This window comes from Oenanthe melanoleuca, chromosome 1A (assembly GCF_029582105.1).
Source record: "Oenanthe melanoleuca isolate GR-GAL-2019-014 chromosome 1A, OMel1.0, whole genome shotgun sequence".
Lineage (NCBI taxonomy): Eukaryota > Metazoa > Chordata > Aves > Passeriformes > Muscicapidae > Oenanthe > Oenanthe melanoleuca.
Window position 1 is genome coordinate 64,187,954 of NC_079334.1, and position 19,477 is coordinate 64,207,430.

At 40.8% G+C, this 19,477-nt stretch overlaps 1 protein-coding gene across 13 annotated transcripts in view; it reads right to left on the reverse strand.

Moving 5' to 3' along the window:
• The window catches only part of CELF2 (CUGBP Elav-like family member 2), a 373,808-nt gene that overhangs the window by 13,132 nt on the left and 341,199 nt on the right, over positions 1 to 19,477 (reverse strand). For 6 of the 13 annotated variants that reach the window (XM_056507927.1, XM_056507918.1, XM_056507883.1 and 3 more), the window contains 3 exons: positions 10,400 to 10,519; positions 3,839 to 4,018; positions 283 to 426 (listed from right to left, as the gene is read on the reverse strand). In XM_056507927.1, coding sequence (XP_056363902.1) covers positions 283 to 426; positions 3,839 to 4,018; positions 10,400 to 10,519 — 444 coding nt within the window. Of the gene's footprint in view, positions 1 to 282; positions 427 to 3,838; positions 4,037 to 10,387; positions 10,520 to 19,477 lie in introns of all 13 variants that reach the window. The other 7 variants (XM_056507892.1, XM_056507874.1, XM_056507851.1 and 4 more) reach the window with 2 other exon arrangements.

The window sequence follows — 19,477 nt, forward strand, 5'->3', positions numbered from 1 at the left end:
ATGACATTCCCCCACATAGGGTGTAATTAGTTTCATGTACTTGACACATTCATGCGAGATGTCAGACTAGAAGATTATTACTGTTTTTTTTTTCATATCCAATTTTTAGTTAGAAGTAGTTTGTCTGTGCATCTTCCTGCTCATTTGAGGATTAACAGTCCATTATTTTTGGAATGATTTTCCAGTATGACATTTCTCACATTGCTGTTAATTTTCTTTCCTGCCCTCTTTTCAGTATAGTGTATGTGGCTTTCACTGTTTGATTTATTAAATTTGACATACCAAAGCACTTGCTCAAATTGGTCTGTTTGTCAATGAAGACTTTAGCAGAGATAACATTTCCAAAAGGCATGAACATCTGCAGAATGTCCTGGTCTCCAAACTCCTGGGGGAGGTGGTAAATAAAGAGGTTTGCCCCTTCTGGACCTTTAGGAAAATAAATAAAAGAAAAAAAAAAAAGTATGAAAACAGCTATTACAAGTGCTACATTTAATCTGTTTTTCCATAATACTTACTGAAGCTGATGGTCAGAAAGCATTTCACTTTCCAACTCTGAAGGAACAAAAGCAAGTGGATCATCAAAGGAGCACAGCTGAAATGCAGCTCTTTAGAGCATCCCATCGTGGAAAGTGTTTACTTTGAAAAGTGTTTATTTCATAACTCTACTACAGAAGTAGTTAAATTCATCCTCTTTCTTCAATTTATATGATTGTCTTTCAGTATAATTAAGGTTAGGATAACAGGTACAGTATCTCAAAATACCCCAAGAACTGCACAGGCAGTCCTCTGCTGCTTCCAACACCTGCATGGGTTTGTCAGTTTAATTCCAGTTGCAGGAACTTATGGAAATGGAAGGAGGTGAGCTCAGATTTTAGTACCACAGATTTAAACTCAAAGGGCAAGAAAATGGTGCAGATAAGAATAAAAATAGTAAGGCAAAGCACACATTGTGACTTAAAAGTCAGTAAAGTCAGTGAAGTCAGTGAGAAAAAGGCATTCAGAATTAAATTTGTACTGACTCATTTCAAAATGAGCGCTTTTTTTTTTTTTTTTGTTTTTTTTTTTAATATAAATCCCCCATAGAAAGCTTTGTCTCCTGGAAGAAGCTTTGTAAAGCAAGTTTTTAAAAGAAGTTCAAAGTTAGCTAGTTGGGTTGCAATTAAGTGGCCTTAGACTTAGTTGAGCTTGCAAAGAAAGGTGTAAACTCAAAGGTGCTTTGAATATTTTTCTTACAGACAAGGTTTGATATACATATTATTAAAGGTGTATTAATCTGAGTACTGATAGGTTATTTTTTTCCCCTAGCTCACTAGCAACACACTGGAAATGAGTAATGATTCCAGGAAGAGTGTGATATGTGATGGAGTCAGATGTGGCCTCCCCATGCAGGCTCCAGCAGAGTAAGTGGCACACGAAGGGAACAAGCATTTCTGCTAAAAACACACCTAGAACAGCCTGATCATATGCTCCCTTGCTTTATGGAACCTAAATGTGCCTCAGATGTGATGTCTTGCTTTTCTGGAGAGGAAGAGGAAAGTGCTCATCAGATTTACAGAGTTCCTTCTGCAACAGAGCCATGGAGCCTCACCTGTCCCACTCAGAAACAGGCTGGCTGCTCTCTCAGCCTGAAGGAAAAGGTAGCAAGTTTACCCAAAAAGGAGAAGATAAATGAATTAGATTAAATTTAAAAATAAAAAAATAATAATAAAAAAAAAGATGAAAAAAACTTGTCACTTAGAACTTTTTTTCTTCTTGTCAAAAGTAAACTATTATTTCCCAGCTAATAATATTCTTTAAAATAGCAGGGGAAAATTACTGAATAATATTTAAGAGCATAAGCACGAGGCAGTTCACTGTGCTTCAGCATTTAATATTTATATAGCATTTTTCCCTCATACTTGTTTATCCTCAACCACTCCAGACTCTTCACAATTCCATTAGAAATCATAGTAAGAGACAAAACATTTTTGTCAGTATTCAGTAGTGGAATTCACTCACTTGAACTTAACCACCTACTAACAGATACAAGATATATAACAAAAAATATTGTGTTTTAAAAAGAATGCTGGCAATTGATGAAAATAAAAAATAAGCCTAAAGTTGATGTCAATGTTTCTGAGCAGAAAAAAAATTAAAATAGTTAGAAAAAAATCAATCTGTCCTTCACTATGTATCTTGCAATGACACCAAATAAACAATTTTTTTCTGATGTCAAATAGTCTATTGTCACTGACCAAAAGGCCTGAGGTGAAAGATAAATGCAGAAAACAAAAAAAAACAAAAAAAGGAAAAAAGTATTTTAAAAATCCCCTTTCATTTTAAATAACTCAAGCTTTCAGCAAATGAAGGAAAGACTTCAGATAAAATATACATTTTTACTCCAGTGTCCCTATACAATAACCAGCTGGGGGAATGCCATATTTGTCTTCCTAGGAAAGACATCCCATAACATTTACAAGATATTGTTTCAAAAGAGGATAAAAAAGATTTCTCTTGACGATATTATACTAGGTTTATTTTCAAAGCTTATCCTTGGCAAGAGCAGTAGTGACAACATACATATAGTATTAGAAAGCATGCAGTATTTTCCTGTCTTTTTAGAATTAGCTGGAAATTAGGATGGGAGAAAGTAATGAAAACAGAAACAACCCCCCTCAAAATGCCTGGGAAGTATGAAGGGGAACGGAAGAGGGGAAAGGGTAGCTTCATTTTCCTAAACACCTTGTAATTAGTATTAATTTATTCTTAGCAGTAACTTCCTGAGGTTTATTTGCTGTTGGTGTGGGGAGAGGGGAGCAATCATTCACTTAGCTGCTTCCTCACAAGACCCACAATTAAGCAAAGAACCACTCAAAGTGAAAACGGATCTTGTCATTAGCTCAAAACCTTAATCAGATTAACTCCACTATGACAGAAAAAGGAAACCAGAAGACAAAATTGCATCCACAGACATATGACTGTTTTTAGTGGTCTTTTTATGTGGTAGTTGGTAAATGTTTTTCTATAAGGAAAGGATGGGTGGCAAAGTATAACTCGAAGGACAGATGGCTGAAAAATGAAACGCATTAGAGTTAAAGAAGGTGACAGCGCTAAGCAGGGGAGGAAGAGGAAATCACAGATTAGACCGCCTGAGGCGTTCCATGAAACCTCGGAAACATGGAAACAGACACGTGGCACTGTCATTTTCCTCATTAACATCGAAACAGACACGTGGCACCTCTGTTTTCCTCGGAAAAATGGAAACAGACGCGTGGCACCACCATTTTCCTCAGAAATACGGAAACACAAGTGTGGCACTGCCATTTTCCTCAGAAATACGGAAACACATGTGTGGCACTGCCATTTTCCTCAGAAACATGGAAACAGACACGTGGCACCGCTGTTTTCCTCATTAACATGGAAACAGACTCGTGGCACCACTGTTTTCCTCAGAAACATGGGAACAGACACGTGGCACTGCCATTTTCCTCAGAAACATGGAAACACACATGTGGCACCGCTGTTTTCCTCAGGAACATGGAAACAGACGCGTGGCACCGCTGTTTTCCTCAGAAACATGGGAACAGACACGTGGCACTGCCATTTTCCTCAGAAACATGGGAACACACGTGGCACCGCTGTTTTCCTCAGGAACATGAAAACAGACACGTGGCACCGCTGTTTTCCTCGGAAAAATGGAAACAGACATGTGGCACTGCTGTTTTCCTCAGAAACATGGAAACATGTGTGGCAGCGCTGTTTTCCTCATTAACATGGAAACAGATGCGTGGTACCGCCATTTTCCTCAGAAACGAGGACACGGAGGCGCTGGGCTGGGGTTGCCAGCACGGGCACTTACCTTCCTTCTGGCTGCCCGCGGCGCTCTGCTGCTGCAGCAGGCTCTGGCTGTAGAGGGTGGGCAGCGCGGCGGCCGCGTACTGCTGGATTCCTGAGTAGGCCTGCGTGAGCGCGTCCATCGTGCCCGCCGTGCCGTTCGTCAGGCCTGTGGCGCCGAGTCCTCCGTTCAGGGCCGCCATACCTGAGAGCATTTGAGCAACTTTACAAAAAACCCAACAATAGAGAAAAGAAATTGCACTTGTTCATTAGTGCTTTCCGAAAGTCGTTGGTATTATACGACACTGACAACGACAGCGGTGCATGCAGCTCGGCACTTCACCAAATGGGACTGAGGACAAAGAAACACCACTTTGGCATCAGGACCACTTCAGCACAAGGGGTGCACAGTCAAATGGACTCGCATGCAGCCTGCTACTGGCAAGTACTACAGCTCCTGAGAGCCTCTCTGCTCATCCTCCTTCACACCTGTGCTTCTGAGGGGGATGTCTGATGCTGGCAGTGTGGGACCTGTTTGACCTGTGTCCTTGGGAACAGCAGTCCGTGAGGAAACCTGCTCCTTCTGACCAGGGTCTTCAGCAACAGGCCATCACAACACCCTGTCAGAAGTGTTTTGCTTATACACAGTAAGCAGAGTACCCTGATTAAGTGCATTTAAACCAGGTCTTTTTCAACCTAAATTATTCTATTATAACCATCTGTACAATTACAGGCTTTGTCCCTTATGCTTGTGCTAGAAAGATGGACTGTGATGCTCTTTGCTTCCACCCTCCTCCTCTACTTACTCCAGTCACTCCACAGGACATGAACAACAGCACAACAGCACACCCAGACTGACTAAAAATACTTCATCCAGACTAGGCATCTTTCATGAAGAAACAAAAGCATTTATTTCTAGCAATGCTTTTCTTCACAAGGGAAGCAGTCACTTTTTTTTAACTTACAGCAATTCTACATCCTGATAAGTAACAGAGTAATTTAACTGGGATGGCTGCTAAAGAGGAAATTTCAGATGGGATTGCTAGCTGTGCAGAAAATGACATCTCTCATCCGTGCAGTGTGGGCTGCATAAGGAGTTGTACAACTCTGATTTGATGGTGGACAAACTCCTGAGCTACAGCTTCCTTCCTTTGATTCCATTGCTCAGCATGGCTCCTAAATGAGTTATGCTGAAGTTAACAGTGCTAGCATGTCTTTCTGGAATTCCAGAAAAAGTGAATTTGATGTTGGAATGCATGGCAGGGCTCAGAGCCCTACTCATCTTCCACATACTCAACCTATGTCAGCCTAAGCACTGAGAGCCCATCAGGACTGAGAGGCAGGGCATGTTTTCTGCACAATAAGCTATCCCAGCTCCCCAGTTTCTAGGTGAACAGCTCACAAACAACTTAGAGGGTTTAACAGGCCCATAGAGGTACAGGAGATCAGTCACTAGAAAAATGGGGATGGGCACCCAGAATCACCAGAAATAATTTCTTAGACATTGTGTAATGTTTTGATTAGTAAAATGGTGGGTGAAGATGTGACTGGTGGTGTCACACTAAGACCCCAAGGCGAGGAATAGTAAAGAAAAGGAAAGGGCTTAATTTCAGAAAATAATAAGGGTTGGTATGTAAATTGGTGAAAAGTGGGGAAATTAGGCAGAGGACACTTTATAGTAAATTAATAATTAAATCTATTAGACTGGGAAACAATCTTCAAGGAAGATGGGAGAAACCTTATCACATGTGTAATTTAGATACAGGAAGAATACTGCAGGGAATTTTCCAGCATTGACAGAGGAGGATAAAGATGCTGACCCCAGTATCCTTCTGCCTCTTATGTAGATTTGAAAAGCATATTCCTGTGAGTCTCCCATAATCAGGACAATTGCTCAAGTGGCACCTTTTTGGCTCCACCAGAGTCTGTGCCAATTAAGAGAATTGTACTGCATAAATTATACCTTTTGATCTTACTATAATTTGTGTGACTAAACACTTGACAGAGATGTGATATTCTTAGCCTTTCCTTAATAAAATGTCTCACTTTGAAGACTTCTCTTTCCCCTCCACCCCACTTCAGAGCATCGCTGTACCCTGATGGGAGGTACTGGCTGCCACTACTTTGAACAAAAATCCCTGTCAGAGCTCAACAGACCCAGGTATTTCTTGTATAATGGCTCCAGTTATAAAACTGCATTGGGTTTGGGTGATAGTGGGGAGGAGAATAATGTAGAAGCTTCTGGAAGCCTCCCCTATGTCCTACAGAGCCAAGGACAGATGGCTCCAAGGCAGACCTGCTACTGGCTAAGGCTGAGCCCACCAGTGACAGTGATAGCACCTCTGAGTAACATGGTAAAGAAGGAGAAAAATCCCTGTGCAATGGTAACTGCAGCTAGAGAAGAGAGGAGTGAGAAAGTGAGAGAGAAACAGCTCTTCAAGGAGAAGGAGGGGCAGGAGCTGCTCCAGGTGCTGGTGCTGAGATTCCCCTGCAGCCCCTGGTGCAGCCCAGGGTGAGGCAGCTGTGCCCTGCAGGACATGGGGTCCATGGGGAGCAGATTCCACCTGCAGCCCATGGGGGAGCCCACACCAGAGCAGGTGGATGCCCAGAGGAGGCTGTGACCCCGTGAAGAACTCTCTCCTGTGGGAGGGACCCCATTCTGGAGCACAGGATCAGTGTGAGGAGTCCAGCCCTGAGGAGGAAGGAGCTGCAGGAACAATGTGTGATGAACATCACTGCATCACTGGAGACCATACGTGGAAAACTCAGGAATAAAGTTAAGCCTGAGAGGAAGGTAGGAGTGGGGAGAAGGTGTTTTTAAATTTGCTTTAATTTCTTATTATTCTACTTTGATTTGATTGGTAATAAACTAATTTCCCCAAGTCAGGAGTGTTCTGCCTGTGATGGTAGCTGGTAAGTGATGCACTTATTCCAATCACAAATCTTTTGTTATATTTTCTCTGCCCTGTTCAGGAGGGGTCATGATGGAGGGGCATTCAAAATATTACAATAACAATAATAAAAACAATATCAATAATATTTTTCTAATAAATGCTATAGTCTATATTCTATATTCCATATTCTATATTACTACTAATAATATTTTGATCCTGAGGCTGACTGTAGTCTGCTCTGATGTTTTGTACTTAGGTTTGTGTCACTGCTTGCATGGGTGTACAAACAGGACTGGTTAAACTAAAGGCTCCTGATAAAGCAGCTTGTATCTCTCTTTTTATTAGTGTTGAAATGACTTGATAACAGAGGTAGGATACCATGTTATCTTTCGTGAGTCATTGGCCTATTAGATAAACATGCTTTGTGTTGCAGTGGGCAGCATCCTCCCCCTCCTGTCCCCCGGAATCAATAGCACCTTCCCACCCAGCAGCTCCAGATCAGCCATCAGCCAGACAAGCCAGCCCACAGCTCTGCTCCTGGGAAGGGCACAGCTACTGCTGCCCCAGCCCACGAGTGGCACACACCTCCCTCCTCAGCAAAACAGAGCTGCAGGAAGCGCCCAACACTTCTTCTGTTACATTTTTATGAAATCTGCAAGGCCCAGCTGCTGTTACACATCTCTGCCATCTCTTTATTATCTCTACCAGTGCACCTCAGTCACACACTGAACTCTGGTCCCTTCCTCCCTTCTGTGAAATAACCTTTTGGAGCCTTTCTACTTTTCTGAGTTTCTCTACATAATACAAAAGCAACAAAGCTTGGCAAGTCCAAAGGTCTCTCAAAGTTCTTTTCAGGCACCTCCAAATCTGTCATGAATAGTTTTATCTCTGTTTTACAGATGTAAATAAGGGGGCAAAAAGGCTAAGTGACTGCCCTGGGTCACACACAAATACTGTGCCATAGCTGTCCAGTGTCCTGAAAGTATGGTCTTCTTTCTTAATTGCAAAGAATTGCTTCCTCCCTCTTTAGTAATTTTCCCTCATAAATCATAACTCTTTTTATTACTTAGAATTCTTAAATTCACATGCTCAAAGCAGACAGTCTAATGTTTTGCCATTTAAAATTTTAGGTGCTTCAAGAATAACTGAGGGAAGACTGAATCCCCACCCTTAGGTACAACTTCTGCCAAAACCTTGGAGATACTTAAACTTACCATACTCCACTTTATTTAAGGCCTTCAGACATCTTTTAAAAATGCTTCTCTCTACAAATACAGGACTATCAGCCTCACAGCTTCTTTTCACAGACCCAAACAGGACCAAAAATACAGATAAAAATCTTCTAGGGAGCTCAGTGTGGAAGACATTCTCCATGTGATTCTTACATGCAGGGCAGGACATGGCTTAGGCAGAAGAGCAGCTCTTCAAACCTCTGTATAAATCAATGCCCAAACCCAGTGCCACCTTCTGATCAATTTTTAGGTTAACCTCTGCTTGACTTGTGCTTTGGATTTTCTAATTTCTCAACTAGAAGCTTGTCACTCAATTCCCAATTTGTGCACAGTTACTTCAGGAATGTCCATGGCCAATGAATACTTTTTACTGGCTTGCTTATGACCATGGTATAAGCCATGTCAGTGTGGAACATCAGACTTACTGAACATGAGGTTTCCCAAAGGCAATCTCCCAGGTGGGTTTGAGTGTGAATAACTGAGTCAGACAAGGTCATCAGGAAAAGCCTCAAATTTTCATTAAAATAGACAGGGGAGGTTATTTTAATTTGAGCAATGCTTCACTATCATCAGCATCATGAGTACCAGAAAGTGATAATCAAATTCCCTTTTGAAAGAAACAGTGCCCTAATGCTGAGCTGTGTCATGGGAAAGCAGTTTCCCCTCTTTAGCTCTCTCTCATGTATGTATACACATAGACAGACATATCCACATACATTTTTTAAGCACTATACACATATCCATAGAAACATCCATGAAGAAGTTCTGGGACTGCAGTCACTGTCAGTACAAGTCCATGGAAGCAATGGTGACTTCAAACAAACTGAAATTTGGTACCAGGTTGTGAATACATCATTAATACTTCCAATGACACATACAGGTAAGTTTGCACAAACATCACCTCAAAATACTCACTGAGAAAATGTAAACTCTGCTTGCAGCCTAGCAAGGGGTGCTAAAAGGAGTGCAACAGAAGGGTTGCCACACAATGAGCTCACAGGATTCACTCCTGCTTGGTTTTGGTACATTATGTTGGAGTGCTCCAGTGTGTCTGGGCTCTTAGTACTTGCAGAGGGGAAGGAATGGGATGTCATATTTTGGTCTTGATATTGTGATTTTTTTATACACCAAGTGGAGCACAATGACTGTTAATCAGAAATGACATTTAATGGTTTCTTACTCATGACAGGGTAGATCTTTTACTACAAGAGCTCATGAGAGGAGAGGAGGCAAGTTAGCTTTCTATGCATGCCATTTCCAGTGGCTTGCTTTGACACTAATAGAATAAGAAGAAAAGAAACTAATGCCTGCCATTTTGGGACATACTCATTTTTCTTACATTGTCCTTGAGTTGTACTCACAAAGAGGTTGTTTTGTGTGAAATGCACATGTCCTTGCCAGAAGCAAGTCCTGTTTTACACGAGACGCCATGCAACCATTCAACATTGCTACATGGACATCCATAAGCCCCCTTCCTTCCCAGCTCCCAACAACGCCAACCAGAGATCACAGAACAAAAATATTGGGTGAGCAGCCAAGTAACAGTGACAGAAAGGACATCATGCACAGCATCAGAGTGAGCAAGAGATACTGAGGAGGACATCCATTCCTGAGGGTACATTATGATGGGTCATGGGCTGGCAATGACCAAATAGATTCCTTGCATTGCAAAAGGAAATGCAAGGAGCAACAGCAGCTAAAGAAAAATAAAAGAGGGAGGGGGAAAAATGCAGCTGGGCAAATCTCTTCTTTTACAAGCAAAGGTGAAGTCATCATAGCAGAAACAATAATAAAAAAAAATCTTTCTTCTTCAAGAAAATCTTGACCAAGGCTAGGAACAAAGAAGAGTGTTCTAACAACTACTGGCATCTTCTTAGCTGGAGATGCCAGGGTTTGTTAAGATGTCATAGGACAGGTGTGCATGCTCTGGCATTACAGGTGACTAACTGCATGTTCTCCTACACTTGCCAATTAAAAGCCAAAGATTTGCTTTCATTTTTAAAGCATGTGGCTCTCAAGTCAATTAGAAAATTCTTACAGATGTTTTAAAGGACTGCCTCTGTGGCAAACATCTTTCTTAGCACTACACTTCTGAGTGGGATTTTGTACATTGGGGTGATACACCTGTTGTCAGACTCCCTCAGTGAAAAAGGAGCCTCTCCTATAACCTAGACAACCCAAATCCCCAGTGACAATTCTTTTACCTTCTGTATGTATTGCATGAAGAGGAGTCTTTATGCAGGGACACAAGGAAATTTACTTTGCAGAATAAACTGTGTGAAACTAAAAGACTCCAGAGAGCTACATATGTAGTAGTAGTGTGGAACTGACTCAACTTGACCCCCTTATTTGGTGTAGAGATCAAAAATCGTATTATCACTTTACAATTGATAGTTTTTGTGGCATGATTATTGGGGAAGGCTGTCCACCACAGCAATAAATACTCACTGTTTACGGTACCTGCTAGTGCATTAATATTATTCAGTCCAACAGTGGCTCCAGCCAGTCCTTGGAGAGTACCCAGAGAAGTCAAAGAATTCATGGCCGCACCAGCTGTGGAATTAGCAGTTGATGCAGCCACTGAAAGGAAAAAAAGCAAAGCAAAATTAAGGCAATTAAGTTTGTTTATTTTATTTGATCACACAACAGCTTACAATCACACACAGGAGCACAACAGGGCTATCTGCAAGAAGGAAAAAAGAAAATGAGACCAACAAGACCAGTCTTGTTCAAGACATTACCAGTATGATTGTTCATAGGAAGTGTTGATGAGTCTAGAACTGCAAATACTAGATCACAAAATTCAGTACTATGCTATTATTTGCAAATATAATTTCAAACCAGTATGTATGGGATCAGACTTTCTCAAAATTTTGTCAATCAACCTAGCAACCCAGGCTGATCAGCTAACCAGGCTTTTGGGATTTTGCCAGCCACCAAAGCCCATCATTAAACAAACAAGAATTAGTCAGTAATTTTGTCATACTACAGATTACTCTTCTGGGCCCCAAATATTCTAAGAGTAAGTTTAATTATATTAAGTGAAGACACTATGCCCTAGGACACTGTATGAACTTCATTTAAAGATCTGAAAATAAGAATAAGAAGAATGACCAGGCAAATACAAAATGTAACTACAATTCACTTTATTGCAGGCTTTTATCCTGGCCTTAGTACATAGATAATCAGGTATATGCACCCCTGTGATACTGTATGTATCCCCAAAAGCTCTGCCAGAGGGGAAAAGGTGGAAAAAATGTCCTTGATGCTATAATGTCAAGGGAATGATGAAGGTTGGTGAGAGGAATCCATCTAAAATATGTGTTTAGGGAGAGACTCAACCTCTTGTCATAAAAAAGTTATAAAGAGTCATGATTTGGGATAGGTAGGGTGAACTAGAAATACCTGTCTGTCTCACAGAAGGGCCTTGAATAACCAGTGAAGATTAAATACTTAACTAACAGGTAGGTAAAGGTATAGCAAATGAATCACACTCATAAAAGCTGCAGAAGCAATTAAGTTTTTAGCTCATCTCCTGAGCCCTACTTTTGTATATCAGTCATAAAGACTTCCTTTTTTTCCCTATTATTAAGTTGCATTATCTTTGGAAAGGTGAGCATTTAAAGTCAAAGTTTTGTTGATGATGTACTGGAGGCACATCATGTCTACAACCAGGCTTTTTTTGCTCCTATTCATTATCTAGCTATGAAATAGTTAAGACCATTTTTATTTGATGCTTTTTTGGGCTGTCAAACACATCAGATTACTCAGTGAACCCTCAAGAAAGTGAAGTCTCTAGAGCTGACAGGATCCAGTAAGGAAAGTAAGAGGTAACTTTTTCACTCTGTGGGTAAACCTTGAAGCTCTAAACTACAAATAACCTACCTTTGCAACATTAAGACCCACTGAAGACAGGTTTTCACACTCTTGGGGCCTCAAAGTACAAGGAATATTCTTGCTGTGGGGCAAGAGAGATTTACAGACTCTATGGTGCAGTCCTTGTCTCTTAGCATCTGCGATTTTAACTCCAATAATTTTATATGTTGCAAACAGAAGCAGCTTTGATTATTCAATCTGTCCCCACAAAGCAATAACAATCCAATAATGTCTTTGATTTAAAAAGTAATTAAAAAAAAAGCAAGTAAAAAATTCCATTTTTTTTAACAGATAATTTGGGTACCAACAGAGAAGAGAGGAAAAACCAAAGTGAATTCCCTGTGACCAACAATGGTCTGTATCTGTCAGTGTTCATTAGCAAATGATTTAAATGAAATATATAAAACTCAAATCTGAAGGATCTTATTAGTTTTGACTGGACTGAATTCCATCCATTTTCTGTTTTAGAGGATTATTACCATTTTCTCTTGAGGAAACACATATAGTTAAGAAATGAGAGAAATGGGGACTAGGAAACTGCCTGTAAATTACATTAAAGCTGGGGGCAAATAGCTCCTGTGAACAAGAGCCATATGCTTATGGATTGTCAACACATCTGTTGGAGAAGGCAAAAAAAATCTGCTTAAAACCTTCCCTCTTGTGCAACCCACAATGAATTATGGAAGCTCTTATTACTGGCTGCTCAAACACATGCTCCAGGGATGGTCAGTATCTGGGCCAGCATCTCTTTTCTCCTTTTTTTGATATCAAGATCCTCTATTCCATCAGGCAAATAAAGAACAGATGCCTCAGTGCTTTCTCCCACTTGAAGGTGCAGTGCTGATTATCTAGTTTGCCTGAATAAAGACTTGGCACATACTCACTGTACAATACTGGTTGAAGCCCTGAAGCACCTCAGGAATGAGTGTTTTGTTGTTGTGGTATTTCTTTTGCTTAGCAGTTATCTGCCTCACAGATACAGTGGGATAATGCTCTTTCCTCTTTGACTTAATATTTCTTTGAGAAGAAATAAACTGAACACGTTGTGAGGTTTCCACCATCTTATTGAAATGGGAGTGAATAGAAATGAAAGGAAGTCCTTTTTTTAGGGTGCTCTGGGAGAGCTCATGCAACCTCTGCACGAGAGACCCCACACTAATTGATTGAGATCTGTATGTATGAAATAAAGATGGAGACAGTGATGAGCTAAAATATTACCATAAAGGGGCCAGAAAAGGTCCAAAATATTAACAGAGGTGAAATCTTCTAACAAAATGCTGTATAAAATCAACAGATGAAGCAATGGCATGCCTTGTCCCTGAGAAATCTAAAGGAATATGAAAGAAAAGTTAAAAAGTCCTACAAGACAAGTGTGAAGGCTTAGATCAGCTGAAAGTTTTTCTTCTTGTGCTCCCAGATGAAATCCATCTGGAGACAAGGACAATGCTTCTCCTGTCCTTTGCCATTTTCTACTTCCTTTCAACAAAAAAAATTGTAACATATATTAAACTGAAGGGAAAGAAGAAAAATCACATGCCTTGTGGTAACAGCAAATGACTGCACTACTTTGGGGGAGCCTGTATAATTCTCTTGTGTCAGCAAAACTCTCGGGTTCCACAAATGCTCAGAGTAATGGCAAAGGAAGAATAATTCACTGTCGGAATACTTTCTATATTTATGTCTTTTAGTTGTCCAGGAGACAAAAATAGATTGGCTACCTACATAATTTATAAATTGGGTTTTACCACATTCCTCTGACACCAAATAAATGAAGAAAACCAATAAATTTCTCAACTCCCTCCAGCCTCCATACCAGAACATTCACAGAATCACAGGATATGCTGAGTTGCAAGGGATCCACAAGGATCATCAAGTCCAGCTCCTGGCCCTGCACAGGACACCCCATGTGTCACACCATGTACCTGAGAGCACTGTCCAAACACTTCTGGAACTCTGTCAGGCTCTGTGCTGTGACCACTGCCCTGGGGAGCCTGTTCCAGTGCCCAGCCACCCTCTGGGTGAAGAACTTTTTCCTGATATCCACCCTAAACCTCTCCTGGCACAGCTTCAGGTCATTCCCTTGGGTCCTGTCACTGGTTATCACAGAGAGGAGATCAGTGCCTGCCCCTTCTCTTATTGTGCTTCCTCCATTTTACTGCTGAAATTTTCACTATCTGCTCCAAGCTTCAAGCCAAAGCACTTGGACTTTGGTTAATATATTTTTGTCAGAGTCCTCTTTGATACAGAGAACACATTTTTATTTGGAGTGGTTGCTCTACACAATAGAGATATCTGTTTAATTAGTAATCCTGCACTCATGGAGATCTTTAAGGGTGGAAGGAGCTAGCATTTTCAAATGTTCTCAAAACATTCACTTCTGCCTATAAATGGTTATAACACCTTTTGGGTTAGTGTTTTGGTTTTTTTTTTTTTCTTTTTTTTTTCTTTTTTTTTTTTCTTTTTTTCTTTTGTTTCTTTTGTTTCTTTTAACTGAAATATGAACAAGCAATGAGCTATTTCTCTTTTAAATTTTAATTTAAATAATACTTCAACACAATTCCTAAAAACTATGCCAACCTAGAAAACCAACAGGAATTAGCATAGAAACTTTTGGCCATTCTTTTGGCTAGCTTATGTCAATAGAGTCATAATGATTTACATCATCTGGATTTGCCTCAGCTGGAGAACTAGGTTCAGGATAACAGCATCTAGGAAAGGCAATGATGTGTAAATATTTCTTTGGCTTTGCTACACACCCTGTGGATGGAATTAATTTCCCCACCTTTGGCAGCTTTGTTGTTCGTTCAAGCTAGTCTAGTCAAAACTAGACTGTTTCTGAGATTTAAAGACCTCCAATTCAGACACCTTACCTTTAGATTTCTATTTCAGGTTGGGCTGGTTTGCCCTAAAGACCATGTGAATGAGCTCAACTACCAGGTGCTACTGGTGCCTTTCCCAGTTTTCCCTCAAACTTCTTGTGCTGCCCTGGATAAAGCAATTCCTGTGGTTTTTGTTGCAAGACTTTCTGCTTCCTCACAGTTGCTGCCTATCTCTTAGAAAGCTGTATCTTGGAGGCACAAGCACATTTTTGTCACACCTATTTACTTCCTACACCTCAGAGCAAGGAGTGTCCTTGGTAGAGCTTCTTGCCATACAGAAACCACAGACCTTTGCTTGTCTGTAGCACAGCCTTGGGCAAGAACCACCCCTCTCATGTCTCAGGCCAATTTATAAAGTGAATCATAGAATCAGAGAATGGTTTAAGTTCGAAGGCATATTTAAAAATGAGCAATGAGTGATCTTCAACTAGAACATGTTGCTCAAACTCCATCCAACCTGACTGTGACTGTTTCCAGGGATAAGGCATCTGAGCAACCTATGCCGGTGTCTCACCACCTTAATTTAAAAAAATTTCTTCCTTGTATCTAGTCTAAATCTACCATTTTTTAGTTTAAAAGCATTGCCCCTTGTCCTATTTCTACAGACCCTGCTAAAAGGTTTGTCCTGATCTTTCTTGCAGGTGCACTTTTGAAAGGCTGCAATAAAGTCCCTGGAGCTTTCTCCAGGCTGAACAGCCTTTCCTCATAGGAGAGGTGCTCCATCTCTTTGTTCATCTTCAGGAATCCTTTTCCCACAGGTGGGGTCAGGGTCCAGGAAGGTTGCTGAAGACATAGAAATAAACAACCCACCCTCTGACTGTTGCACTGAAGGAAAGGACCTATTCCAATCACACACGTGTCACTTTGTTTTAGCAGAGAAATGGCAGTGTGTAGTCAGCCTCATTCTTTCCTTAATATTTTTGGTAAATGTCTAAGTAAAAAAAAAAGTCTGGTTACTTCTCAGCAAAGTCCTGTACCACAAAACCCCCTGGATCTCTTGGAAACTCCCTGCTATATGTCCTAACTTGGCACTATTTATGGGCAATGTAAAGTGTGCACTTCTCCACTGCTCTCCACCTTGTCCTGCTCCCTTCTTTCTCTGGAACAGATTATCCAGATTGCTCCAACTGTGTCCTTGGAGGTTTTTTGTTTGGATCCAGCCCTGAGCAACCTGATCTCACATGAGCAGGGAGTTGGGCCACAGACGTCCTGACTGACCTCCCAGCCTCAATCATTCTGTGGGAATTAGAGCAGAGTAGGAGAAAGGTAGAGAAAGTCAGCTCACACTAGGGCAGAATGAAAGAAGGCTGAAGAATGAAGATGTGTTGAACAGTAGAACCAGTTTCTATTCTTGGGTCTGTTTACAGAAACAGAGGTTGACATTAATTACCACAACTCTCATCTGTGGTTTTGATTCTAGGCTGCCACAACTACACTCTTGGTGAGGTTTCTAGAGCCCAACCTACATCTAACAGAAGAAGTTCTGACATTGGATCTTGAGGTTTTAGATTGCTCTTAGATTCACCAATGTGCAACAGAAAATAAAATCACAGTAGAAGAATGTAAAGAAAGGATATAAAGAAATCATACAAAGAGAGTAAAGGTGATAAAAAAATAAAAAATATTTCTAACAGTTTCTCAGTCAGCGACAGAAAAAAAATTGTAAGAGTTTATCAGAGAATTTTAAGACAAAATAACAAAAAAATTAAACTCAAAAGTAGAAATCTCTAATTTTAGCCAGCTGAATTAAAAATTTTTGTTTAGTACACAAAATCTCTTGGGTAAACAAAATATGCCTTTGTCCCTTGCTTAGTCCAAGAGGGATAATAAAGCTAAGAGACAACACTGGATTTAAGGATAATCAGATTAAGGCTGTGTTCTCTGTTTTCTTTCTAATCTTCAGTTGCAATAACCAATGATGTTTGGAACTGTGTCTTGAAAACTGTATCTAAACATGAAGAACATCTGCTAGCCTGACTGAAAGACTAAAGACATTGGACAAAGTTTTGTTGTGGACAAAGTTTGTGCAAAGCTTCTGACTTTGGTTTATATGATCCTAGTTTTGTGGTGGTCTCTCTCAAACAGGGAATGGTACCCAGCTGTAGGAGGCTCTCCTGTAGATGGGAGTCTGGACCATCAACCTGGAGTTAGGAGGGATTCTGCACAGATCTGACCTTATATATTTAAGGTCAACTGATTAAGGTGTGTTACCTTTGTGTAGCACTAACACCAACTGGTTGTTTTGAAGAGATGGAGGGCACAGAGTTTTCTCCTGAACACACAAACGAAATGTCTTATGAAAAAGGGGAATGATTCAAATATAGTAATGCTGGAGCTTATGAAATGAGGATTATAAACACGGTGTGGGGGAGAAGTGGGCAAGTCAATCATGGTGCCCATGTGACATTGCTCTCAGGAATTTGCACTGGTGTTTCTGGCTGAAATGAGCACATTCTATGGGCTCTGACTGCAGAAGGAACATTTTAAAGGGGAAGAATAATTAAGCAATGACAGAGGCATCATCATTATTAGATAATCACAACCCAGGGGCATTAGCAAACGTTGAGTGTCTCTAATCCCATGGGGTCTAATTATTCTGTGATAATAACCACACCTCCAAGTTTTAATTTATTCTTGTGGAGAAACTGGAGGGGGAGGGGGAGAAATGGGGGCAATTTAATATTTTTTGCTAAAAGAAGATGCAGTTGGCCTTTCACTAGGGCTCATCAGTATTCTAATCTAACTAGCATGTGTGATTGGCATTAAATTGTCTGCCCTTTACGGTGATCTCCAGCCCATCCAAATATCCACCCTTGCACAAACTGGTGGCCTCTGTTGCTAACAGTACCAGCAGGCCCTGGTTCTATTTCTCAGGGCAGATTTTGGCATTGGTGAGGTAGATTTTCCTGGTCTGGAGAGGAGTATTTTCCATAAGATCCTCTGACAAGCACATTGCCATTGGTATGGAGAAAGAAGTAAAAACTTGCACGTTTTCTGGTATCTCAGAAATGCTGTCTGACACGTCAAAAAGGAAGATTCTAGGAAGTTTAAGTGCTCTGCCTGTGCTTCGATAGGATAAAATTAAAGTGACAGATGCACTCCAGGGAAAGAGCACCAGAAAAGCAAGAGAGCAAGAAGGAGTCAGAGGAAACAAGAATGACAATATAGAAAGACGTATACCAATATCACAGCCATTCTCCAATAAGTCAGTGCCCCTCTGCTTCTTCATTACTCACAGGTGAACTGTGCCCATGAAAGATTTTCCATTTCTTCACATGGAACAGGGAAAGAGAAGCAGCAGTAAGCAAAGGAGGAAGGGAGAACACCACACACTCAACATATGGTCTCTTTTTTGTGTTTGTGTGCATGCATGTGCAAATGAGAGAAAGCACGACAGAGAGGGAGAGAGAGGAAGGAGTCTTTCCAAATGGTGATCCTTCTGGTTCTGGCTTTCTGAAAAGAGATTTATGTTTTATGAAGTCCTTTTTGAACACTGACTTATACAAGAATTTTAAAAAACCCAGAAAACATAAAGAGGTGAACCAATACATTCAAATTTTTTGCAAATTCAGAAGCCAAGGCCTTCAACAATGGGAGAATAACTTCAGGCTCATAAAAGTATACTATTCAGCACTGCATGGGTTTTTGAGAGCTAAGAAAGCTTGGGAGAAGCAAAAATCAGGGACCCTCATTTCAATCACTTCTTTATGTCAACACCTAACTTGACATTTATGATTGTCATGAAATTACAGTGTCTACACCATGGACCTGCCACAGCAGTGCAAAGGAGGAGAAAACAGAGCATGCAAAGGTACTACAGACAAACATATTAGTTGGTCATTTTTGTAGTTTTCTAATCCCCTGTTCCATAATTTCCCCCAACACCTATTTATCTAGCAGAATATACATTAACAAACAAGGGCATCCCTTCATGAATTTAGGCTGGTAATTTGAATCTTAGTGTTTAAGGGCACATTTTCCTATGGGATTTTAAAGATGAAGAGAGGGTAAAAAGCAAGTTAATATTCTGGGCCAATTCCACACTGATGCTTCTGTTTTGTTGAAATGCATTTCTCGGCGAAGACCATCCACCTCTAGAGTAAACTACAAGTTGTACCTCAGTATTGTGCCTGCAACACGTTGTCCATTCTCCCCAGCACACCACAATGATAAACTGTCTTTGGTTTTGGGTGGGAAGTACTTTGGAGTGGCTCAGGAACAGAATAATAATGCACAGTGGACTGGCTTGAGTTCAGCTTCATAGCTGACCATGGTACATCTGCAACCGTAACTCTCACTGAAATCAAACCAAATTCAATCACCACAATATGAGGAAAACAAAGAAGAATTACTGAGCACTTATGACTCTGTTTGACTCAGTGGGGCCAAGGGCTGTGGCTGTGCTCGTTGAAGCACCACTGAGTTCACATCAAAGCCATTTCTCCAGGGAACTTCCAGCTGTGCTCTCATGTTTATTACAGCTATCTCACACAGTTTGGAGCGGGCTATTGTTCAGAGATGCATGCCCTGATGCTGAAATGACCTCCATGTGGAGCCACTTCAGAACACAGCCACTTATAAATCACTTTCCAAAGAATTTCTGATCTAAAAATCAAGAAGGCTCTACTGAGGCCAGGATCTCCTGCCTGGAGTACAGGTCCCTTCACATGGCCCCTGGTGTGCCTGCAACATCTTTGACACACTTTCAGCACTCAGAATTGACAAACAACATGCAGCAGCATCTCTCCATAAATAAAAATAAAAAAAGAGTGTCAGCAGAGTC